The sequence below is a fragment of the Notolepis coatsorum genome (genome assembly GCF_963971535.1).
Source record: "Notolepis coatsorum genome assembly, chromosome: 17".
Taxonomy (NCBI): domain Eukaryota; kingdom Metazoa; phylum Chordata; class Actinopteri; order Aulopiformes; family Paralepididae; genus Notolepis; species Notolepis coatsorum.
In genome coordinates, this window is record NC_140181.1 from 34,399,715 (window position 1) to 34,426,399 (window position 26,685).

At 40.6% G+C, this 26,685-nt stretch overlaps 1 protein-coding gene across 1 annotated transcript in view; it reads left to right on the top strand.

Annotated features, from left to right (window-relative positions):
- LOC311244000 (tyrosine-protein phosphatase non-receptor type 18-like) overlaps window positions 1-26,685 on the top strand; it is a gene marked incomplete at its 5' end in the record, with an annotated part of 69,159 nt that overhangs the window by 13,784 nt on the left and 28,690 nt on the right. The window contains 8 exons of the mRNA XM_084333409.1: window positions 3,391-3,486; window positions 4,579-4,617; window positions 5,298-5,366; window positions 6,013-6,075; window positions 10,598-10,667; window positions 16,413-16,485; window positions 17,028-17,094; window positions 17,966-18,021. Of these exons, the coding sequence (XP_084189535.1) occupies window positions 3,391-3,486; window positions 4,579-4,617; window positions 5,298-5,366; window positions 6,013-6,075; window positions 10,598-10,667; window positions 16,413-16,485; window positions 17,028-17,094; window positions 17,966-18,021 (533 nt within the window). The remainder of the gene's footprint in view (window positions 1-3,390; window positions 3,487-4,578; window positions 4,618-5,297; window positions 5,367-6,012; window positions 6,076-10,597; window positions 10,668-16,412; window positions 16,486-17,027; window positions 17,095-17,965; window positions 18,022-26,685) is intronic.

The following is a 26,685-nucleotide window of genomic DNA, read 5'->3' on the forward strand; positions in this document are numbered from 1 at the left end:
AGTTATAAGTTTCTCCTGCTCAAAGCACTTCACCATTATTACACTGTACACAATCATACGGAATGATCGTTATGTTATCATAACAGTAAAGTGACATGTGGGCGGAGACATACTAGACATTATATAGACTAGGGAGGTTGCAAGTGCACAACGGAAGCCCGTTCCACCTTCACAGCGATCTTAATCTTCACAGCGATCTTAAACGGGTCGCCCGTGGCGTTAGAACAGGTTGCGTCATCTCCTCTTGAAAGCAGTTAAAAAAAAATGTAATAGGGAGAGATGTTCGTGTAGAGATGTGGAGAATCTGTGATGTTTTGGAACGCGGCCAGAGATGCTGACAGACGGCGTGCCACAGTATAGAGAGGGCTGCACCCTCGGATCTGTTGAATTGGGTATAGACTACAGAAGAAGCGACTGACGTCCAAAACACATGGCATTTGTTTAACGTGCACGTTTTATTGCAAAATGCATTTCGGTGCGACGACCGGTAAAGAGAGGAAAATTGGTCATGGATTATTTCTAACACATTTGAACAACCGCGCATGTAAATAGAGAGACTCACCCACGTAGCAATAATGAATGTTCACCATGACATTTTGGATGACATTGATGATTCCACTCTGATGAAAGAGTTCATTACACGTGCACCTGAGCGAAGGTCCACTTTCGGTCATGCATGAGACTGTTGGTTCATGGTTGTATAGGCTACTAAGCTTAATTAAGGCTTTATTTCATCAGAGTGAAACATAATACGAAAACCAAATAGCCTACAAAATGCAAAAGAGAGCGCCGAGCGAGCGTGTGAATGAATTGTTATGAGTGTTATGAGAAGTGATGTTTGTTTTAATTTCTTCAACTGGCTTCTAATATGCCCAATGTTGACTGTGTTTATCTTTAGTCAATCGCTGACAATAGCCTTAGCCTAGCATACAGTTCTTGAAAATGTAGCTAATGTAGGCTTGAAAAGTCTAAATAAAACAAATTCGAAATAACTTATTTCAAAGCCATTCTAAACAAAGAACGTTCCTCTCACTCACCTCCCTGCCACGTTGTCATTTTGATTTAAAAAAGACATTAGAATTCACATATAGTAGGCTATTTCAAAGCCGTTCTGAACAATATACGTCTCACTCCCTCTCATGTAATTTTCATTTAAAAGGACATTGGAAATCATGTTAAAGGCGTTCTGAAAAAAAAAATCTCAGAAAGGCTGAACCCCCTGCTGATTTAAAGTTCCAACGTCCCTGGGCCCCACGCCGCAGCGCATGTCTGCTCCCGGCTGCCCTTGGGGGGGAAGGACGATGGGATGGGTCAAATGCAGAGAGGAACATTTCATTGTGTATCTGTGTGTGCCGCCCATTGCATGTGTGTGTCACTGCAACATTGTCTATGTGTGCAATGAATAAATACTTCTTCAAAGTCCAGTTGAATCTTAATCATAATCTTAATCTAATCTAATGCTATGGTACATTGGACCTCATTCACTAACATTCTCGTAAATTTCTTTGTTTCCGGATACCTGAACGCTGTGCTTGTAAATGGCCAAAATTATCACAGCTGAATGAAGAACGTCACTCATTCTTAAACTGAAAGCGTGTTCTCGTTCTCCTACACCTTAATTCGCATACAGAAACGGCCCGCCAGCTCCTTTATAGGGCATGCAAGGGTTGTGTGCAAACTGATTCAACACTGCGTATAATGAAAGGGAGAGGCTAAGCATTGACCTCGGTTGTGCTGACCCCCGTGAAAATAGTATTTTATTTATAAATTATAAATGTATTGTCATTATACAGCACAAGTACAATACGTTAGTGCATCGTTGCTAATAAACTATAGATTTATAATATATATGATTAAATATATAGCTTACATGAAAGGAAGGGGGTGTGTTGAGAGCAGAATGTAGATGTGTCCATTCTATTCCACTATAGCTATATCCGCGCGATTGAGTTTAGTTCTTATTTATTTATTTATTATTCACTGTCATTTACAGTGTTTGTGTTGTTTTTTTTTATTTATTTTTGGACATCACGATGCCTCGCTGAGGCATGACTATAATGATACAAATATTGTCGTATTTATTATTATTATAATTATTTAATTCTGAGGATGTCTGTAGACTCGACGTGTACGCAATCACCAACTATTTCTCCCAAATGAAGCCATTTTAAGAACACCGGCGCACACCAGTCTGTCCGACTTACGACTGCCTTTCCTCGCTCGTAAATCCTGCTCTTAGCTACGAGTGAATCCCTGAGAAGGTACCGTTCGAGAATGCCAAAATCACCCTAGAAATGGATGTTTTTCATTCATTTTCTGAGAAGCTTCATTCCTATGACCAATGGAAAGTCAAAACAGGAAGATACTACCCACTCACTCATACACACACACACACACACTCACACTTACTTTCACACACGCTCGTGCACACACGTGCACACACACACACACACACACACACACACACACACACACACACACACACACACACACACACACACACACACACACACACACACACACACACATAGAGACATGTTTACTGCTGCACATCTCTCTATTAGAACATAAGCCTTTGTGTCTCTAGAGCTGTACGTCACACAGCCTGCAGAACAGCTCTCAAGTGCCTTGTTACTGTAACAAAGACTGACCTCCATAACCAAATAATTTGCTATTAGTTTGAAATAATTTTGTAAAGAACATGTACACATAGTATCACAAATAACAAAAATATGAATCTTGTCTGAACATGAGTCGTTCAGTGATGTAGTTATCAGGAAAGTAAACAGACTATGTTTTCTGTGTAAGGAAACCATACACTTATGGCTGTGTCCATCATTGTTTCCATGGACAGAGTGAATAAACTAGGCTTCATATACGCCGTGAAATTAAATGATTACATTTCTTATTTATAAAAGAGACAATAAAATATGGGGAGGAACAATAATATAATATTATTTATTCAATATGAGTATACTTCTTGTCAGTCTCGATGTAATCCAGTCATAACTCAAGTCAGAAATGTGTATATTATTCCATACTGAAAGTATAGATTTTGTATATTTTGTGTTAGAGATAGAGGGGGAGAGAGAGATTCCTGCAATGATGTGGCAGGCACATTGAACTGTCTGACTGCCGCCTGGTGGAGATTTGCGCTCTACTAAGCCCACCTTTCTAATTGAAAGCTGTAATATTCATTTATTTTGCATTTATTTTAAATTTGTTGGACCTTATGGTGTTCTTGTTTTGTTCTTGACTTATTGTGATGTTTCTTCTTGACTTGTTTAAAGAAGACGTGTCCGGCCCATGGGGACATTAACGTGTGTTGTCGGGCCTTACAAATAAATTTGATTTGATTTGATTTGATTAATAATTCTATAATTCCTCCAGGGGGCAACAAACAGCAGGGTATATATCGCCACCCAGGGTCCTCTGAGCAGCACACTTTTAGACTTCTGGAGAATGATCTGGGAGTATGATGTCAAGGTAAACAACAATATGAATGATCTGGGAGTATGATGTCAAGGTAAACAACAATATGAATGATCTCGGAGTATGATGTCATGGTAAACAACAATATGAATGATCTGGGAGTATGATGTCATGGTAAACAACAATATGAATGATCTGGGAGTATGATGTCAAGGTAAACAACAATATGAATGATCTCGGAGTATGATGTCATGGTAAACAACAATATGAATGATCTGGGAGTATGATGTCAAGGTAAACAACAATATGAATGATCTGGGAGTATGATGTCAAGGTAAACAACAATATGAATGATCTGGGAGTATGATGTCAAGGTAAACAACAATATGAATGATCTCGGAGTATGATGTCAAGGTAAACAACAATATGAATGATCTGGGAGTATGATGTCAAGGTAAACAACAATATGAATGATCTGGGAGTATGATGTCAAGGTAAACAACAATATGAATGATCTCGGAGTATGGTGTCATGGTAAACAACAATATGAATGATCTGGGAGTATGATGTCATGGTAAACAACAATATGAATGATCTGGGAGTATGATGTCATGGTAAACGACAATATGAATGAGCTGGGAGTATGATGTCATGGTAAACGACAATATGAATTATCTGGGAGTATGATGTCATGGTAAACGACAATATGAATGAGCTGGGAGTATGGTGTCATGGTAAACGATCTGTGATGTCATGGTAAACAACAATATGAATGATCTGGGAGTAATGGTGTCATGGTAAACAACAATATGAATGATCTGGGAGTAATGGTGTCATGGTAAACAACAATGCATCAAATACAATTTAAAAACTGATATTTACCTGTTGTCTAGTGTTGGTCCTTGTATCAAGAGCTGTCAATCAACTAGAGAATAAAAACATGTATCTGTTACTATTTATTATCTACCCATGTGTTCACGTATGGATCCCTGGTTGCTTCTGGTGCTGAAGACATTCTGATCAGAATGGATCAATATGATGCCAACTGAATACATTCTGATCAGAATGGATCAATATTATGACCAGATCATAAAACTAGTTGTACGGAGAAAATAATCTGAATGATCCATATATTCTATGTTTCAGGTGGTGGTTATGGTCTGTAGAGTTGTAGAGATGGGGAAGGTAAATCTCCCTCTCTCTCTCTTCCTCTCTCTCTCTCTTCCTCTCTGTCTCTCTCTCTTCCTCTCTCTCTCTCTTCCTCTGTCTCTCTCTCCATCTCTCTTCCTCTCTGTCTCTCCCTCTCTCTCTCTCTTCTCTCTTCCTCTCTGTCTCTCTCTCCCTCTCTCTCTCTTCCTCTCTGTCTCCTTTCCTCTCTGTCTCTCTCTCTCTCTTCCTCTCTGTCTCTGCTCAAAGAGAACATGGGGAACATTTAAATAAAATGTTTAAATGCTTCTAAATTCCTGCTAATAAAACCATCTGCTCTCTCTCATTCTCATATCTCTCTCATATCTCTCCTCCCACTCTCCTATCATTCTCCTCTATCTTTCATCCCTCTGTCTCCTATCTCTCTTCTAACTCTACTGGATGGACAGATTCAACTCCTACATGCTTCACTGTCTGTATTGACAATCTATTTACTAATGTCATTCATACGTTCATGCAACTGTCGGACACTTCAATGTGCCTGCCACATCATTGCAGGAACCACTCATCTCTCTCTCTCTCTCTCTCGCTCTCTCTCTCTCTCTCTCTCTCTCTCTCTCTCTCTCTCTCTCTCTCTCTCTCTCTCTCTCTCTCTCTCTCTCTCTCTCTCTCTCTCTCTCTCTCTCTCTCTCTCTCTCTCTCTCTCTCTCTCCTAACAGAGGAAGTGTGAGTGTTACTGGCCTCCTAATAAGCAGAGTTCCTCGTTTGGACCATTCTCTGTCTATAATGTAAGAACATCACAGCCTCAGCACTTAAAGGGACAGTTCACTATTTTAAGAAGCCAATGCCAATACATTGTCACATGTAATCTATTACTACTCTAATGTGACAAACAGAGATGATAGACAGGTTACTCTCTTAGTTACACGTAATCTATTACTACTCCTAATGTGACAAACAGAGATGATAGACAGGTTACTCTCTTAGTTACACGTAATCTATTACTACTCCTAATGTGACAAACAGAGATGATAGACAGGTTACTCTCTTAGTTACACGTAATCTATTACTACTCCTAATGTGACAAACAGAGATGATATAGACGGGTTACTGTCTTAGTTACATGTAATCTATTACTACTCCCATCACAACTTGTACAGGATGAGTGTTATTGTGGTGAGGATCTGTAAGGATGTTGTTACCATGTATGTCATAAATGTATAGATGTAGCAGTACTGTCTATCTGTATGTCATGTATGTCATATATGTCCTGATGAATTTAAAATGGGGGACCCTGATGTAAACAAGACGAAAGTCTTTCTCTGGTCTGCATCCCCTTAACAATTGTGTGTATTGAGCTGTACTGTATTGTACCCATTCTGTTAATAAAGTTTTCAATCAATCAATCAATCAATCAAAACCATCTGTCTCCAGCAGGGAGAGCTGTTTCCTAATGAAATGGTGGTGGTGCGGTTGCTCTCTGTCTCATTCCAACAGGTGAGTCCTTCCTCAGCTGCTCATATGATATGAATATGATATGATATTATATGATATCTTTATCTCCCTCTCTCTCTCTCTTTTCAATTCAAAGGTGCTTTATTGACATGAATGTCAAACGATTAACAGTGTTGCCAAATCAGTTTACAACATTTAGTAGACAACAAACTTTGTCTAGAGGCACTTCCTACTGTGAATGCTTTTAAAGGTATGCTACGATTAGCCCTTTATGAAACATGTAACTGTTTTACCTGATGCTATTGCTGATCTGATTATGCTCCTTGCCACTGAACAAATGTCCTTCTGTATTTATATTTGAATTGTATGTTTTTTGTTTAATGCCCTGTTTTATGTTGAAACTTGTTGTGTGCCGTGTTGGTCAGGACTCTTGTATCTCAATGGGACATTCCTGGATAAATAAAGGATAAATAAAAATAAAAAACATATTACAATGTAGAATTACCATGCCAAAACAAAACATAGGTTTAATGGTTTCTTAATTAAAATAAAACAAAATATAATAATAATGATAATGATAATGATGATGATAATAATAATAATAATAATAATAATAATAATAATAATAATAGTAATAATAATGAATAAAAAGGTTGACTCCAACTGCAAATTAGTATTATAATACAATATGTTCTTTAAATTTTTCCACAATAGGAGCCTCATTCTCAACCTCACCTAAGGTGCACTGTCGTACAGCACAATGGTCCTCATTCACGAACGGACTTACGAGAAAAGTTACGAGCAAATTTCATCGTATCTCCACTTACGAGCTTTTTGGGCTGATTTTGGCATTCTGGAACGGTTCCCTCTCGTAGCTAAGAGCAGGATTTACGAGCGAGGAAAAGCAGTCGTAAGTCGGACAGACTGGTGTGTGCCCGTATTCTTAGCGACTTAATTTGGGAGAAATAGTTGGTGATTGCGTTCACATCGATTCTACAGACATCCTCGGAATTAAATAATTATAATAATAATAAATACAACAATATTTGTATCATTAAAAATTACGTTTTACATAGTCATGCCTCAACAAGGCATTGTGATGTCTACAAACCCTGCAAATGACTAATGAATAAATAAATAAATAAGAACTAAATTAAATCGCGTGGATATAGCTATAGTGGAATAGAATGGACACATCTACATTCTGCTCTCAGCACACCCCATTCCTTTCATGTAGGCTATATATTTAATAATATATATTATAAATCTATAGTTTATTAGCAACGACGCACTAACGTACGTTGTATGTTGTGTTGTACTTGTGCTGTATAATGACAATACATTTGAATCTAATCTAATCTCATTTTGATCAGTCGCAAATCGCTTCCACGCTACCTGTTGAATACGGGGCTCAGCACAGCCCAGGTGCAATGCTGAGCCTCTCACTTCCGGTATAAGGAGCTGTTGAATCTGTTTGCACACGGTCCTTCATGCCCTTATAAGGAGCTGATGTGGCGTTTCTGTATGCAAATTCAGGTGTACGAGAATGCGCTTTCAGTTTAAGAATGAGTGACGTTCTTCATTCAGTTGTGATCATTTTGGACACTTAACCCATTTAGACCTGAAACGCCTGCTAATAATGCATTATATAGCCTGCATATACACACAAATGTGATTCCTGGATTCAATGGGTTAAGAGCACCTCTCCACACGTTCCGGAGGAATCCGGAGGACTATCGTAGGTTTCCTCTTACAAACTTCTTATGAGGTTATTTACGAGGAAACTTACGAGAATATTAGTGAATGAGATCTATTGTTCTTTGGTCTCTTGGTAACCATGTTTTCTATGTCTGTCTGTAGACTGTGGTCATTGAGTCTGTACCTGGGCCCTTATTTATCAACGCTGCAAACGCACAGATATGTGCGTAAACCATGCGTACGATCATTTCAATGCAATGTGTGGGATTCATCAAAATGAACGTGTGCTTGAGATTGTGCGTATATCTATGCACAGCTCAGACCGTGCGTATATGTCACCAAGCGGTAGAATATGAAGACTGCAACATGAGACAGACTTTCATGCATTAGTTTCAACACTGACGTGTTCTTTATGACCCGTAATTCATTATAGTTAATTGTAAAATAGCGACAGTAGTGTAATTATTGTCAAACCCTATAAATAGCATTTGGAATAGGTCTTTCTTTCCGAATGAATGCAGCATGGTTTATAGCGTTATCGGAATACTACGGGGTGCGCTGACTGCGCTCCAGCGGGGAGCTGTTTTCAGAGATAGGGCAGTCTATTTGCAGAGAGAACATAATATTAACTAGAGTCCGCTACCCGAGACACATTCTCCTTGATTTATACCGCAATTTGGGACCCAAATTGGAGGGTGGAACAAAACGCAGAAATGCCATCCCCATGCACATTCAAGTCCTCTCCACCCTCGGGTATTTGGCCAACGGCACGGTCCATCGTGATATTGGAGATGGATCGAGCAATAGACTGTTACTGTACCACCCATGTAGCTGTCAAAGCTCCATCACAAATTCAGTTATGTGAATAGAAAGGGATTCCACTCAGTCAATGTTGCAATGCGCATTTGGCTGATACATGTCGTTGCTGGTGACCGGGAGGAAGGCACGCATTGTATTGAATTAAATTGTAATGTTATTACTGGGGTATCTGTAATTAAAATATTGCTTAAATGCAGGTGATCGGGGTTATCCACTGAAGCCATAGTTAATGACTCTGACCAACCCAGCGAACGACCCAACAGGAGTGCAATTATAACAGGCTCACACATGAACAAGAGCCCTTTAGAGCGCAGTTGGCCTGCTTGTTTGGCACGGGCAGACGCAGAACACCCACCTCCAAATGCGATTAAATATTGTTTAAAATAAAAAGCTGTGTCATGTTTCCAAATAAGATTGGTCACAACGAAATGCTTTCTAGCTTCAATTTGTTGGTTAGAATAGATGACCTCCGTTGAAACTTCCCTGAGAGCAAGATTGATCACGGAGGACTCGCTCTCAGTGAAGTTTCAAGTCCGCTTAGTCCATTATTCTACATTCCATGGGGGTGTTTCATTACCTATATGGTTAATTAGGGGCGGTTCAGTATGCAAATGCTTACAATCATGCACGAGCATAGACGGTAAGAACATTGGTATTTATCAACATGGAGTGTGCGTACGACCTGTGCACGCATGGTTGATAAATCCCGATTTTTCTGTGCGTAGAGACATTCTAAATTCCGTGCTTAGGAACGAAAATAGAACACTTACGCATTATTGATAAATGAGGGCCCAGGTGAGGGTTAGGGTTAGACCGTGGTCACTGAGCCTGTACCTTGTAAGGGTTAGGGTTAGGCCTAGACTGTGGTAACTGCCAGCTCTGACAGTAGAGAGATAGTCTGACCATTTATATTCTCCTTTTGTGTTTATGTTTCAACGTTCCAAAAGATATGTTTGACTTTGTTTGATGATTTTATTGATTGTAACATTTCTTTTGGAACCAGAGAGTACTATTTAGAGATACTATAACTGTTACTGTAGATGTTGCAGTAAATATGTTCTTAAACATTCAAACTGTGATAATATGAAAAGAAAAAAAACATATAATAAATGTTCTCGCAATCAGATTTTCCGACATGAAGCACGAAATGCTGGACTGGGTCACATTTGATCTGCAAGATGGACTACATGGTCTACTGCCAGCAGCTAGATAACTTATGGCTGCAGAACTCAAGAACTATTAGGAATGTCCAGTGTTCATTTAGTCAACGAAAATAATGACTAAATATGGTCGTCAACAAAGCTTTTTCCACTTACGACAACGAGACGAGACGTCATCGTTAATGTAGATCATGTGACACTAACGTGACTAAATAATTTATGCAATGTCGTTGACTACAAACGACGACACAAAATATAGTTTACAAAATAAAATCTTGCCGAAATCTCTTCATTTTAAGACGAGACAAAATAATTATTACTTTTAGAATAATTCATGTTATTATTACTCAATCGAGCCTAAAACGAAAAAGACTGCTGTGATTGATTGATTGATCCCGCCCTAAGACTAAAATGCTCAGACCTGTAGTTGACTAAAACTTGACTAAACGAAGAATAGATAAAGGTGACTAAATATGATGAAAACGAAAAAGAGCATTTGACACATGACTAAGACTAAAATAAAAAAATAGCTGACGAAATTAACACTGGGAATGTCTGACCACTAAGTGTGTCTGACTATAAAACCTGCACAGACTACAACGTACGACATCATGCCAGTTAGAGTACCTTGTGTATACTGCACCTTGTGTATACTGTTTACTCTTACTCATAGTAAATATTCAGATTCAAATTGTTTAACCGATTTTCAAAAAGGTTTATATTCAGAGTTAATTATATTGCCTATATTTATGTCTTTCTTCTATTACCCTGTCCATACCTATACCTCCCCTTCCCCCTCCCCCATGTTGTTTTACTGCCTGAATTTTCCCATCTATCTCATCTTATCTCCATGTTATCTCTCTCTCTCGCCCTCTCTCTCTCTCTAGGAATCTCGTTCTCTGTTTCAGTATCAGTATACTGCATGGCCTGACCATGATATTCCCTACGAGGCTGCAGGTAAAACAACTCTGATCCTAAAATCCCCTTATATTACCTGGAGTGCTCTCTGTTCATCCAGATGTACACTTTTATATTACCTGGACTCCCTGGAGTTCAGTCAGTATGTTCTTCCTGTGCCCCAGGACAGCTCAGTCAGTATGTTCTTCCTGTGCCCCAGGACAGCTCAGTCAGTATGTTCTTCCTGTGCCCCAGGACAGCTCAGTCAGTATGTTCTTCCTGTGCCCCAGGACAGTTCAGTCAGTATGTTCTTCCTGTGCCCCAGGACAGCTCAGTCAGTATGTTCTTCCTGTGCCCCAGGACAGTTCAGTCAGTCTGTTCTTCCTGTGCCCCAGGACAGCTCAGTCAGTATGTTCTTCCTGTGCCCCAGGACAGCTCAGTCAGTATGTTCTTCCTGTGCCCCAGGACAGCTCAGTCAGTATGTTCTTCCTGTACCCCAGGACAGTTCAGTCAGTATGTTCTTCCTGTGCCCCAGGACAGTTCAGTCAGTATGTTCTTCCTGTGCCCCAGGACAGTTCAGTCAGTATGTTCTTCCTGTGCCCCAGGACAGTTCAGTCCGTATTATTCCTGTGCCCCAGGACAGTTCAGTCAGTATGTTCTTCCTGTGCCCCAGGATAGTTCAGTTAGTATGTTCTTCCTGTGCCCCAGGACAGTTCAGTCAGTATGTTCTTCCTGTGCCCCAGGACAGTTCAGTCAGTATGTTCTTCCTGTGCCCCAGGACAGTTCAGCCAACATGCACCACTCTGTCCTAAACCTAGAAATCAGAGAGAGAGAACCTCCAACCAGTGATGTTGAATCTGGGGCTGCTGCATAGACAATGAATGGGGCTCTTACACCCTATGGTGTGGGAATGGCTGGGTTAAGCAGCCACACCTGCCCTGGGTCAAGCTAATCCGACCTGGGAGCAGATGTGGCTGCGTACCTGTTGCACATTGAAGTAATCAGTATGCACAGGTTAAATCAGCCATCCTCACTCACACACACACACACACACACACACACACACACACACACACACACACACACACACACACACACACACACACACACACACACACACACACACACACACACACACACACACACACACACACACACACACACACACACACACACACACACACACACACACACACACACACACACACACACACACACACATAAAAGGCCACTTTGGTGGCATGCGGCACTGCGGCAGGGTCGACTGTTACACACCCAAATGAGGTTTTACTTCTGGTTCAGACCTATCAATGTTAGAACATAAAGCTAATTTGGGTCTCTAACTGAGATTATTTATTCAATATGTGAAAACGAAATAGGATGACTGAAACATTGTCCAACTCTCTGTGTAGGAGAACATCCATTCTAGGGGTGGGAATCACCAGAGGCCTCACGATACGATACTATCACGATACTTGAGTAGTCACGATACGATAGTATTGCGGTACTAAATATATTGCGATATGCTGAGTATTGCGATATTAATATTGCGATTTATTACCTTTTTTCAACTGCAAAGTAAAACTTTGTCAACATGTTTTATCTAATAAAATAAAGTTCAGTCTGTTCATCTCACTTCAATAATTTTTATTGCAGAATTTTTTCAAGCAGACACATGTAAACACATGTAAAGTAAACACATGTAATCTGTGTTGCATGTACCTGACAAACTGAACTGTTTGTATTACAGTCATATTCCAACTTAACTGAATGCACATGTGTGCGTGTGTGGACTACTGTACTATTAAAGGTATTGAAATGAACAATGCAACTTCCTTATACAAAAAAAAATTATAATTTTTTTTTTATCATTTCTTTTTTAATAAATAATAAAATATCGATACTTGGCGTTAAATCTGGATTTAGTCATTTCCTCACGGTTTTACGATAAAAGAGATATAATTAGCATTTGTCTGATTCATATTTTCTGTAAATCTTAAAAACATCGGTAAAAATTTAAATATACACTTTGACTGCTGTTTTGATAGGGTTATGATCTTTACTCTTTGCTACATTTGAAAAAGAAACACAACATTAACCTCTTAACATCCACATGTGGGCCCTCTTTAGGACGATTCGTGACGCGCCACTTTGCCGACCTCTAGCGGCTCAGGTGTGCATTTCTTTTAATACAATATATATATAGAATTTATATATAGAGAATTAAAGCCCTATTTGTTGCCTGTCGATTGCCGTTTCAGGCGACAAAATCCGTTCAGCAGTTCTCGAGTTACATGCCGATATGTGAGGCGTGCGCCAAAGTACACTGCAAAGTACACGACACGTACATGACTCCCGGGGTTTTAGCCAATGAGTCTGCCTTTCCAATGATACCCGACGTGGGGATCTAATACGGTCTCTATTGATCGATTTATGAAAAGAAAAAAAGCAGAGTCCCCTTATAAGGGCTACAGCTTAATAGGTTAATAAGGACATTAAACACCTACTAAATAGGAAAAAGAGGGCCTCCGTGACATGGGACACAGATCAGGCCAATGCTGTCCAAATGGGGCAGCAGGTTTGGACATTTACCGGGGCCAGTTTCTAATTGCAGCCACCCGTAGGTGCTCTTTGAGAGTGGTTTTGAAGGAGGGTAGGGATTCACATTATTTTACGGCTGTGGGTAGGGCATTCCACATTGTTGTGGCATAATTGCAAAACGTGTTTAGTCCCTTGTTTGAGCTGAATCTGGGTTGAACATGATTTGTGGAACTCCCTCTGGTGTTGTGGTCGTGGAATTCACTGACCTTTGGGAAGTATTTCGACATGTACATGGGTATCTTAGTGGTGTAGTGTATCTTGTAGACCAGGCCCATTGCAAGTTGCTGTACTCTGTCGTCTACTCTAAGCCAACCTAGGTTGTCAAAATGGGCAGGGGTTAGGTGGGTTTTAGGAGTAAGGTCAAGCAGTAGTCTGACCAGTTAGTTTTGAGATGTTTGTAGTCTTGTTTTTAGCACCTTTGAGGTGCTTTGGTACCATGAGGTGTAAGCATAGTCGTAGTACCCTTGAATGAGTGCTCCTGTTAGAGTCTTCAATGTATTCTTGTTTACCAGACAGGAGATCCGGTACAAGAATCTTGTTCGTTGGTTGACTTTTTTTATTACATTGTTTGCCATTTTGTCACAGGAAAGATTTGCCTCTAGGATGGAACCCTGGTAGGTAATTTCATCTTTCCTTGTGGCAATATTGTCACCGACTGTAACAGAGAAGCTGTTGGCCTTGCTGAGTTTGTTATTTGATCCAAAGAGAATGGACTCTGTTTTACCCAGGTGTAATGATAGTTTGTTATCAGCGAGCCAGGTGCAGATTCTGCCGAGTTCCGAGCTGAGGGTTTTTTCAACCTGTAACTTGTTCTTGTCAGAGACCAGCAGGGCTGAGTCGTCCGCGAACAGTACGATAAGATAAGATAAGATAAGATATTCCTTTATTGATCCCCTTGGGGAAATTCAGGCATCATAGCAGCATGGGGGAAGGGGGGGGGGTGGTACAGGTAGTAAAAACAACACAAGCAGTGTAAACAAATAGGTCAATATAATTTACTATCTAACTAGCTGAAAAAAAAAGTTGCAGTCACAAGCTGACGACATGTCATTTGCATAAATTAGGAACAGTAGTGATCCTAGTATGCTTCCTTGTGGAACACCACAGCTCGCTGGGAGGGGGGGGATAGGGTACCGTTTACCTCCACCATCTGTTCTCTCCCCTCCAGGTAGGATTGCATCCAGCTCACTGATAGACTATCAAAACCAATTGCTTTTAGCTTGTCAATCAGAATGGAGTGATTGACAGTGTCGAAGGCCTTTTGTAGGTCCAGCATGACCATGCCGCAGTATTTGCCTGGGTCTAATTTGCTGCCCTTTTTGTGCAAGGGTGTTCAATTTTGAAGTCTTTGGGTACGTGTCCCTGTTTTATGGAGAGGTTTATTATGTGTGTGATGACTGTGGGGTGGTCCAGTGTACTTAAATTTACGCAGATTCGCCGCCATCTGTCCACACAAACATTGTCCACTGGCTTAAGTAATATATCCTGAGTAAAATTCACAAAGTTTTATGAAGTAAAACACTTACTAACTTAAAATAAAAATAAACGCGACGAGAGCTCAAACTAAGTGCGTCCTACTCCATTGCCAGCTCAACAGCGTCCCCCTCTCCTCAGACATTTTAATCCCAGTTACAATATCACAATAATGTGTGACATCAGTGATACAATTCAACAATCCACAAATTCAGATTCCTCGTAATTCACATCCACAATCCACGTGTGTAAAGACGCTTCAATTTATGCTTGAACACAATCCGGGTCGCTCCGGTTAAGCAAATACATCCACAGGGGGGAATATGAAACTAATCGGAGCCAAACGCCCAATAGGATCCAAGTTTCATTAATTAAAAATATCCCTGCGGGATTCACATTTGCAATGCTCCGTTATTAAAATAACCACATAGTGTGCGTCGTGTGTGCCGTATAGCTATGACGTGCATTATTTAGGACAAAGTAAATCCATAGGCTGAATATGATTTATTATCAGCATTTTAGGTCTATTATTTTACATTTCAAAAGCCCCCTCTAGAAAAACTAAGCACAATAAAATTATTCAGAATGGTATAATGGGATCTCTGAGGAAGGGAGCTGGAATTTCTTTGCCAGGGAGTGGCCAGTTTATCCAGCTAACTTAACTAAACCTGCGCTGGAGCAGGTTAACATTTTTCGATCTGTTGCCATAGTGATTTAGACAAACCTGCTTTGTGGAACTGAAAAGCCTGACTTATGTCAAGTTATCCTGAAGATTATCCGGCTAACTCAGTTAGCCATGTACGGGGAACAGGGCCCAGGTCTGCACAGCAGTAGTTTGTTTATACTTCAGAAGTATGATATTTAGACTTGGTCCATCAAAATGAATGGAAATTAATGAGGAGCCAGACACGGGGACAGCAGTGGTCACTTGTAGATTACTTTAGATAGAGGTAAGACTGCTGAAACATGACATGTTCAAGTGAAATATCCCTTTAAAGGTCATGTTATTCTGCCATAGAATATTTGATGATGTTGTCATGGTGATCAGAGATGGTTTGGTCATGTACACCGGAGACTCTGATACGTCTTAATAGTCAGAGGAACAGTGGGTCTCATTCCCCAATATTTTCCAAAGAGTTCTCTTGGAAGACTTATCTTGGAACCGACTGAGACAGAATCAATGACAAGTTCACTCTGAGTCCTCAACACGCTGGTAATATGTCTTAAGTGTCTCAAACGATCACAGCTGTGATATCTGCGTTGGGGAATGGCACCATGTCTCAAACATGAACGCGCGTTTCCGTCTAGGTCATTTTCATACAAAACAACGCCTCCAGAGCTCCTTATAAGGCAACTAATGATGCAGCCGTGTGAAAATTGACGCGGAAGTGTTTTGCGACCCATCGAAATTAGATTAGATTAATTGTATTGTCATCATATATAGTACAGCTCGGGCACCTGCCGCAGCGCGCACGCACACACACACATGCGCGTGCGCAGTATACTGTATAGCCTACGGCGTAATGAATGAACGCAGTATAGGCTTATTATTCCATTAATGACTTGTTTCATTAGGATTTAGTAGATACTATATATATGCTCTGCCCTACGTACAGTATAGGTACAGTCTGTATAAAATAGAACACTTTCTACGCATTATTGATAAAGGAGGGCCCAGATGTCTTTACCTCTGACCTACAGTCAGATTAACAATTGACCCTGTTCTTCCAGGGATTCTGGACATGATGGAGACAGTCAGAGACAAACAAGGAGACCATCCTGGACCCTTACTGGTACACTGCAGGTACACACTAGGGATGGCCATATACGTCCACCAAAAGTGCCTGTTTGTGCCAATGAAACAGAAAACTCATGTTGAAATCGCACTCTGAACGCCCACACAATGCATGAGTTGTTGCAGGAAGCGGTAAGCTGTCGAGCATGGATAGTACACTTAACGTTACCGTGAACAGTTTGTTAGCTTGGCGTTATCCAAAAGATAAAAACAGCGGTTCATTGTGCATTTCCACTTTGTGTAGCGTTCATAGACTATAGACTATACAGACATGCTGAAGAGAGAGACCTGCAGACAGACTGTAATGTAATTATTATAAATGGTAACCGATTGTTTTGACTGACAATACGCATTAAGCATCAGGTATATTGCTGTGTGTGTGTGTGTGTGTGTGTGTGTGTGTGTGTGTGTGTGTGTGTGTGTGTGTGTGTGTGTGTGTGTGTGTGTGTGTGTGTGTGTGTGTGTGTGTGTGTGTGTGTGTGTGTGTGTCTCTGTCTCTGTCTCTGTCTCTGTCTCTGTCTCTGTCTCTGTCTCTGTCTCTGTCTCTCCAGTGCTGGCTGTGGGAGGACAGGAGTCATCTGTGCTCTGGACTATATCCATGACTCTCTGGTAACCAAGGTAACACAGTCCTGGCTTATATATACGGTAACAAATAGTCTGACTTCAGATCGAATTTGGTCTGATCACAAACCCATGTATTGCTCTGTATAAGGCCTGCTGTTAATAGAGTGCCTAGATGGCGTTTCAAATCCTCAAATCTTTGGAATTCAACAATGGTTCGGTTTCTGACCTGAGGATTTTGTGGGAGGCAGTGGAGGGCTTTGTTTGGGGAAACACCACACTGTATGCTTCAGACCAGCTAAACTGGAAACATTGGAACTAATGTATGTTAGATTACATTAGATTTACTTGTGCTGTATAATGATAAAACATTTTAATCTAATTTAATCTAATCTAATTATTTTATGCTCCGCAATTGACCTGCTACTCAATACTGCCCCCTCCCCCTGGTTCATAGATTGGTTAATTTGTTGGTTCATTGTTTGGTTAATAGATTGGTTCATAGTTTTATTCATAGTTAGGTTTATAGTTTGGTTCATAGTTTGGTTTGTAGATTGGTTCATAGTTTGGTTTATAATTTGGTTCATAATTTGGTTTGTAGATGGGTTCATAGTTTGGTTTATAATTTGGTTCATAGTTTGGTTAATCCATGTGTTCATACAATGTTGGATTCAACACTCCACAACACACCCATCCTATCAGCTACACAGATCTTATTTCACATTATGTACATAAAGAGTGTACAAAAATTGTTTTGTTTACAGTGGCAGTACAGTATAGCTATTGCAGCTTAAAAATTTTTTTTTTTTTTTACAAATTAACTAATTGCATTTGACTAATTAAACAATTACAATTTTACTTCCTTTACTTTACTTACAAGAATAAAATGAGTACATTTATCTACATTATGTGTCTGTTTCTTCTGCAGCAAATCAGAGATGATTTCAGCATCATGAAGATTGCTCTGGAGCTGAGAAGACAGAGGCATGGATCTATACAGACTAAAGTATGGACTGACCTGGGCTCAGCTATCTTTACTCTAGATTCATTTAGTGGTGTTACTGATGTATACAAAATAAAGTATGGACTGACCTGGGCTCAGCCAGGACCGCAATGGAAATAAGTCTAAGGACTTTCTTGCGCTATCCTGATATATTTTTATACTGTATGCACATGTGTATTGTATTTTTTATTATGTCATAAAATCAATCAATCAATCAAAGTATGAACAACCAAGACAATCTCTCCATCATCCAACCATCTATTGTCTCTCTCTCTCTCTCTCTCTCTCTCTCTCTCTCTCTCTCTCTCTCTCTCTCTCTCTCTCTCTCTCTCTCTCTCTCTCTCTCTCTCTCTCTCTCTCTCTCTCTCTCTCTCCCTCTAGGAACAGTATCAGTTTGTTTTCTCTGCTCTGGTTTCCATGTTTGAGAGAGCTCTCCAGACCCACTATAATAACCTGAAGCAGGTATACACACACACACACGCACGCACGCACGCACGCACACACACACACACACACACACACACACACACACACACACACACACACACACACACACACACACACACACACACACACACACACACACACACACACAGACACACACGTGCACACACACACACACAAATGTGATGTGTTTGATCTGACTGATGCTGTGCATTACAAAATGGAAATGACAGAACTAACAGAGGAATCCATTTTTCAGCGTCCTTTTGATTTATAAATGGCCGTACCTTAGCTATGTTTCTAAGGTGGGAGAATTATGTTTTTGTCACCTTTTTGATGTGTGATTTAAAGTCTATTATAACACCAAGACTTGTAACCTCTGGTTTGATCCAAGGAGTAAGTTGCCCCATATTGCTCTGTAACATTTATCTTTTTGTTATAGGGCCGACTAGTAGGATTTGAGTTTTGTCCTCATTTAATTTTAGGAAGTTGTTTGTCATCCCTTTGTTTATTGCTAAGAGAAAACATTTAGTTAACACATCGACGACCGGCCCTAGCCATCTAATATGTGGCTGGAGGACCACGCTTTGTAAACAAACCGATGTACTTTTGGATAGCTATATATATACTTTATAGTATTGCTATCTGTCCATTCTCATTGTCACTTGAGTGCATAAACCGTGCCTTCATAATGGCTTAAAGAAAATAAAAATCCATCGGTTGGTTGTCATTTTATAGCGTTGTGAATATAAGCTTTATCGCAGTTTTCGTCTCGTATTTTTTCTGGAAAGCTATTTATAGGGCTAAAGGCTAGTCACGTTATATCGAACGGCATTTCTGTTGTATATATACGAATGAAATAAAACAAACTGCTTAGCATCCGGACTATTACAGAGCATCTATGGATGAAATGGGGGCGGCGGGGGGCGCCGATTAGTATTATTGATTAGCAATACAGTGTGCGTTCAAGTAGCCACATTCACTGATCGATCGCTTGCGTTTTACAACAATGTCCAATCCGGCTGTAATTTGGGGGAAGTGTGTCCTACCGTCAGCCCATGTGATCGCCGGCAGCATTTCCCCATTATTCATCGGCATCTGGTAGATCGATATGTCCATTGGCTGATCATAAATCCCATTATTCCAGGCTGAAATCTGCGCTTCGAACCGTGATCAAAGATGGAGGATGTTCGCTTGGGATCCAGGCTCATATGAAACGCCCATAGACAGTAAAAGATTTTTTTTCCCCATTCGCCCTCAATGATACTGCAGTGGAGCGATGGCGCCCCTAAGAGGATCTGGCCGGTATTGCATGTCGCCGATTTAAAGGAGGCGGGTAAATCTGCAGAGTCGATCGGGGATCTTGATCCGTTTATTAATATGGAATAAAACAATAACAACTTGCCACGAGTTAACTCGTGGCTCTGGTCCTCAACGCATGGCACCGAAACCCGAGTTAACTCGTGGTTGGGCGGCAAAGTGTTAATAGCTGTGGGATCATTTGGTTCAGCGGAGATGTAGAATTGTGTGTCATCTGCGTAACTATGGAAACATACATTGTGTTTGCTAATGATGTCTCCGAGTGGCAGCATGTATAGTGAGAATAATAATGGACCAAGGCAGCTCCCCTGTCGAACTCCAAAGTAGGTGTCATGTTTCTCAGAAGAATGATCTCCAAGCCTGACTTAATATGTTCTCCCTTTGATATATGTTTAATACATAGTCAGAAAGACCAACAAACTTTTCTCGACTATTTATTAGGATATCATGGTCAATCGTGTCGAATGCTGTGCTTAGATCTAATAGGACGAGAATTGAGACTTTATTTGCATCTGAGTTTAGTCTGAGGTCAGTAATTATTTTAGTGAGAGCAGTTTCAGTGCTGTGGTGCGTTCTGAAGCCCGATGTAATGCATACAAACACCTGTACATCGCTCGTCATGACCGTATTGTGGACATTGTGTCTGATGTGGTACGGAACATATCACCATCTAGTGCAGCAATGTACAAACATGCCAGAGTGAAACCAGAGTGGTTTGGCCTTACCAACGATGTCTTTGCTAACATACCAAATACACCGGACGTTGTTTTTGTTTACACCAGCCACAGGGAGGTGCTGGTCATAGAAGTAGGCTGTACCTTTGATCTGTACATGGACCAGGCCTTCCGGGACAAGTATATCAAATACCAACCACTGCTCAGTGTGATGGCTGACCTTGGGTATAGGTGTAGATATAGTGTACTTGTATTCGGAAGTCTTGGCCATGTATACAAATGCACCATGACCGGTCTGAGAATTGCTGCAATGTATAAAAGAAAAGCCAAACAAATTGCCAAATATTGCTCTGTCTCAGCTATTATTGGCAGCTTAGCCACGTGGAGAAGGAGGTGCTATGTATTGTGTACCCTTAAGTGTTCAGTGCTGCTTGGCCCCAATACATTTGATTCCCTGTTTATGTAATATAATTTGTGGAACCAAATAAAGTATTAAAGTGTGTGTGTGTGTGTGTGTGTGTGTGTGTGTGTGTGTGTGTGTGTGTGTGTGTGTGTGTGTGTGTGTGTGTGTGTGTGTGTGTGTGTGTGTGTGTGTGTGTGTGTGTGTGTGTGTGTGTGTGTGTGTGTGTGTGTGTGTGTGTGTGTGTGTGTGTGTGTGTGTGTGTGTGTGTGTGTGTGTGTGTGTGTGTGTGTGTGTGTGTGTGTGTGTGTGTGTGTGTGTGTGTGTGTGTGTGTGTGTGTGTGTGTGTGTGTGTGTGTGTGTGTGTGTGTGTGTGTGTGAGGTTCGCGTCGACCAAAGTACGGAGAAGCGATTTTTCAGACCCCGCTTCTCTTCGTGCATGAGGACACATATACTATCGATAATCTAGTGTTTATTTGAAAATGTACAGATGAAAAAACTATCCGTTTCGTACATGTTGACTGCAAGCAAGTCATTGAATTTAAGATATAGTTTAAGCGTTTGCAAATATCCCCGTCCTCCCATTGACTAAAGCGCTGGCCTACAAGCCTACAAAACGTATATATATATTAAGGCTGTCAAAGTTAATGCGATATTAACACACAATTCCTTTAACGCCACTATTTATTTTAACTCACGATTAACACTTTAGAAAAAAATTATTAACTTTTTTTAAAAACTTTTTTAAATGTTTTGTTACTAGACTTCACTCAGGCGTATTATTGATACTCTCATTGATACTATGTTTGTTTCTGACTCAAAGTGAGAGAGAGAGAGAGAGAGAGAGAGAGAGAGAGAGAGAGAGAGAGAGAGAGAGAGAGAGAGAGAGCTATTTTGTGCATCACTCTGTTTTGAATTTGATGCAAATTTGCAATGCATGAGGGTCATCCTTTTGTGTTAAATGGCTGCATAAAGCAAGCATTTGTTGACTCTCATGTTGATAAGAGTATTAAACCTTGACAAATATCAGTTTAAGGTAGATTTAGAACAGATAAAAAATATGCGATTAATTTGCGATTAATCGCAAGTTAACTATGGACAATCATGCGATTAATCAGATTCAATATTTTAATCGATTGACAGCCTTAATATATGTCTCTCTGTCTTTCTCTCTGTGTCTCTCTGTCTCTTTCTCTCGTCTCTATGTCTCTGTCTCTCTCTCGGGTCATTTGAATATGCTCTGAGGAGGAAGTCAGGCAGCAGCATCGCTTCCTCTTTCCTGCTTCAACACTTCTCTTTTCTCATGTTTTCTCTCCATCACTTCATCACATCACTCAGAGAGAGAGAGAGAGTGAGAGAGGGGAGAGAGAGAGGGGGGAGGGTGTGTGTGTGGAGAGAGGGTGGAGAAAGAAAGAGAGAGAGAGGGTGGAGAGAGGGAAACAAATGGACAGAGAGAGAGTAGCTATCTAGTATACTGAGGAGCGTTGTGAGATTAACTACAACTACATTACTACTTCAGAGTATCTTAATTCTAACATGTCTGGGTAGAGTTTCTGCTTGCTTGGATTCTACAGCGTGGATTCCCTCAACTGCTGAGCAGACAACTAGGACCGAACAGCTTCAGAGTAAATATACTAACACATTAAATTCTATCGTACTGACAATGATTCATATCAGTTGACTATAGTTAATAGTGTTGATAATGATTAATATCAGTTGACTATAGTTAATAGTGTTGATATTGATTCATATCAGTTCACTATAGTTGATAATGATTCATATCAGTTCACTATAGTTAATAATATTGATAATGATTCAGTGATCAGTAGTATTTCCACTCAAGTACTGTACTTAAGTACAATGTCAAGGTAAGTGTTTTAATTTTAGGGAACTTTGTACTTTTACTCAGATTAATTTAAAAGGAAATGTTCTTTTTATGCCATTACATTTTTCTGACCCCATCAGTTACTAGTGAAGAAAAATATTTTGCATAGGAAACATGGCAAAATGTATCATGATTATTTCAAATTTGAAGCCTACATTCAAGAGAATGTAATCAGAGCACATTAACTGCACCACATACCACTTTAACATAACAAAGGTTATCCTATAACCCTAGTTATATGTGTAATGGTGAGCGCTCTGCTCACTATTGGAAATATTCCCCATCACATACTGTGAATTTGAAAACTCTCAGCAACAATGCACCTACACCTGTCCGGCCACACCCACATCCGCTCATGCATATAAGCGAGGGGTGTGACCGTACTCCTGCTCTTCCCTAGTATTTCACTGTTAAAACGGAAGACCAACAGGGGTCCTCAGTGAGTGAGAGCAGAGCGCTCACCATTACTCATATAACTAGGGTTATAGGATAACCTTTGTTATATATCGTAATGGCTCACGCTCTGCTCACTATTGGAACACAAGAGTGGAGCAGAGCAGAGAGCCCGACAAATGTACCCGCTGAGGTCCCCTACAACCATAATAATAATAATAATAGATTGGATTTGTAATGCACTTTTTGTTCGCTGGGATCCCAAAGTGCTACACTACAGGGTTAAAACATCACCTGTCCCAGAGACACGTAGGGCACCATCGATGGAAAGAATGGGCAGACAACACTCGCCTCCCTCACAGGACGGCGCTGAAAGACATGGCCCACCATGTCATCGGGAACAGGCATTGGCAGTGGCGCCGGCAGCAGGATCCCGTTTGCTCTGGCCGCTGCCGCCATGAGTTCGGGAAACAAAGCATGCAACTCTCCTTGCGTCCTTTCCTCCGCCTCACTCGCATCCCTCACGTTCTGATAGCTCAGACCACTTGGTAGGTGGGAGCCGACGCCTGACGCGGATGAAGAAAGGGCATCTCGTCTCGGAGTTGGCAAGTTGAATCCAGTCTCGGAGTACGAGGCTCCCAAGCAAGAAATCAAAGCTCCCTCTGCCGGGGCGTCGAACAGAAACTCCCCCGCCCCCTCCATGTAATCCTCTGTCTCCATTGGATGCAATGGAGAAGCGACGGAGGAATTTCTGCTCGGGCCAGCTGTTCTGCAGAGCCCTGCATAACCAACACAGCCACTGGACCACCCACCCCTGCCGCTCACCGCCGAATGACGGAAGCGAGCAGAAGCGGAGAGCTTGCGCCGCAAGTCACCACCCACCAAAGAAACCGTCGGACCAGCCGACTGTCTCCCGGCAGGGGTGCTGGAGCCGGAGCCACCTCACTGGAGACGGGTGCTCAACGGCTACCTGGCGACGCCCGCTCCACTCTGCGCGTCGCTGAGGCTCACCTGCCTGCCACAAACGTGGAGTCAGGGAACCTCCACGACGCACAGAGGAGGCCACGACCGTGAAGCGCTGGTGGAGGCCTGAGCGATAATCATCAGGTCCCGGTGGTGATGACATTTTTGCTTTTTCCCTTAAAGGAGGAGAAAGGAAAAAAGAAATATTAACCCAAATTACTAACTAACAAACTTTCAACGCTGCTAAAGTGGTGCATTGCCACGGACTTCCGTGAGGTTGAAAGAAGGGAAGAGCAGGAGTACGGTCACACCCCTCGCTTATATGCATGGGCGGATGTGGGCGTGGTCGGACAGGTGTAGGTGCATTGTTGCTGAGAGTTTTCAAATTCACAGTATGTGATGGGGAATATTTCCAATAGTGAGCAGAGCGTGAACCATTACGATATATAACCTTTAGAGGTCAATGGTTTGATCGCTCCCAAGCACTGAAATACACACACATCATGTAGAATGCATACTTTTTTCTTTTATGTTTTTCTTTTTTTTGTCAATGTGTTTTTTATTACAGTTTTTTTAGACATTACAGTAGACACTACGGACGTGACATACATACACATACAAACAAAACGGAAAGAAAACTAAACGAAACACCAACAAAATATATTAAAAAATATATATATAATAACAATAAAATAAAATACAAAAAAAGATACAGTAAAAAGTTCTCAGATCACTTCATGTTACAGAGTCATTCCTATACAGTGTCCTTGTTTCAGGAGGTGAGAGACGTAAGAAATAAAGGGTTGCCACACCACATCAAATTTTCCACTTGATCCCCGCAAAGAATATTTTATCTTTTCAACTTTTAAATGATACATTACATCACAAACCTGCCAAATGAGGGAGGGTGCTCGTTTTCCAGTTCATAAGAATGAGACGTCTTGCTAGAAGGGAGGAATAAGCGATACAGTTCAGTTGTGCTTTTGGTAGATGTAAGTCGTCGGAAAGAACACCAAAGAAACCCAGGAAATTACATGGTTCCAGTACCCGACCTGCCAGGTCTGAGTAGAGCTTAAATATGGACGACCAGAAATCTGCTAGGCTATGACCAAAATGTGTGATACAGACCGGCCGGGGCTTGTTTGCATCTGTTACAAGTAGGACTAACCTCAGGGAACATTTATGACAGTTTGAGTTTGGACATATGTAGCCGATGTACAATCTTGAATTGAATAAGCCTGTGTCTCGCACAGATAGATGAAGCGTGAAAAAAAAATTGTATTCTTGACCACACCTCTTCTGATATGTCTGTTTCAAAGTTCTTTTCCCAGTGCCCCTTTATTATTGAGAGTGACGAGTCCTCCATCTCGAATATGTTCGTATAAAGCTTAGACATTGTTCCCTTGAGCTCAGGTTTTGTCTCCAGGATTGAGTCCAGTGATGTATTTGGAGGCAGGGATGGAAATGTAGTGGATTGACTATGTATAAAATGTCTAACTTGTAAGTAACGAAAGAAGTGGTGTGATGGCAAATCATACAGCAGTCTCGTGTTCAAAACTCCCTTTTTGAACCACTGATCAAATACATTATCTAGGAGGGAGGCCGGAAACAGATTTTTTTATGTTTTTATTTTTAAGTATATTCAATATCAAATACTTCTCTATTTTTGCTTACGTATCATTTTGAGTGGAGTTTTTAACTATTTACTATAGTTACTACTATTAACTATTTTATCTAAGTATTTCTACTTTTACTTAATTCCTGTGTGGTGTTCTGGTCTTTGGGACCTGTTTGCAATGTTTATTAAAAGATAAATTATATAATTCTTTGTTTTATTTAATTTTATTGGCCATGGCTCATTTTCTGTGAAGAACATATAAAAGAACACATTTTCATTGAATGGACAATGTGCAGGTGCAGCCTACACATTTATATTATATACGTGGTGTTCAGGTCCACTACACTACAAAAAGGTTCACTGTATACAGTACCTTCACTGTCTGTCTCCACCTTGTTTTCATTTCATGATTTATCCCATTCATATCTTCGTGGATTCTTTTTCACATTTTATCACAAAAAACAAATAGCACTTTTATTTAATGTGATCTAGCAGAGGTAACTGGCAAATATTAACCATATATCCTGTCTAGATTGTAATTGAGATAAAGTTAACATTTATTTTTACGTTAATTGTTATTGCTTTATTGTTTTAAAATCCCAATAATGTTGTGGGTCTACGAGACCTGTGAACATTGGATGAGTAAAAACATGAACAGCAGAGTAGCCATAAGTTTCAATTTGGACCAACGCCCCTGATTTACACACATTCTTATAAATATCTTGGTTTCACCTTTAATAAGTACATGAGCTTCATAGAAGGAAGGAAAATAATGTCTGAGTCAGCAGGAAGGGCGCTAGGGGGTGTGTTGAGTAAAATGAAAGTGTGCACTGACCTTGTTCTGTTCTGTTTTATTTTATGCTGCTGGAGTATGGGGTTTTGATGATGCACCTGAATGTAATGCGATCCAGAACCAGGCCATAAGATACTTTTTAGGAGTCCATAAAT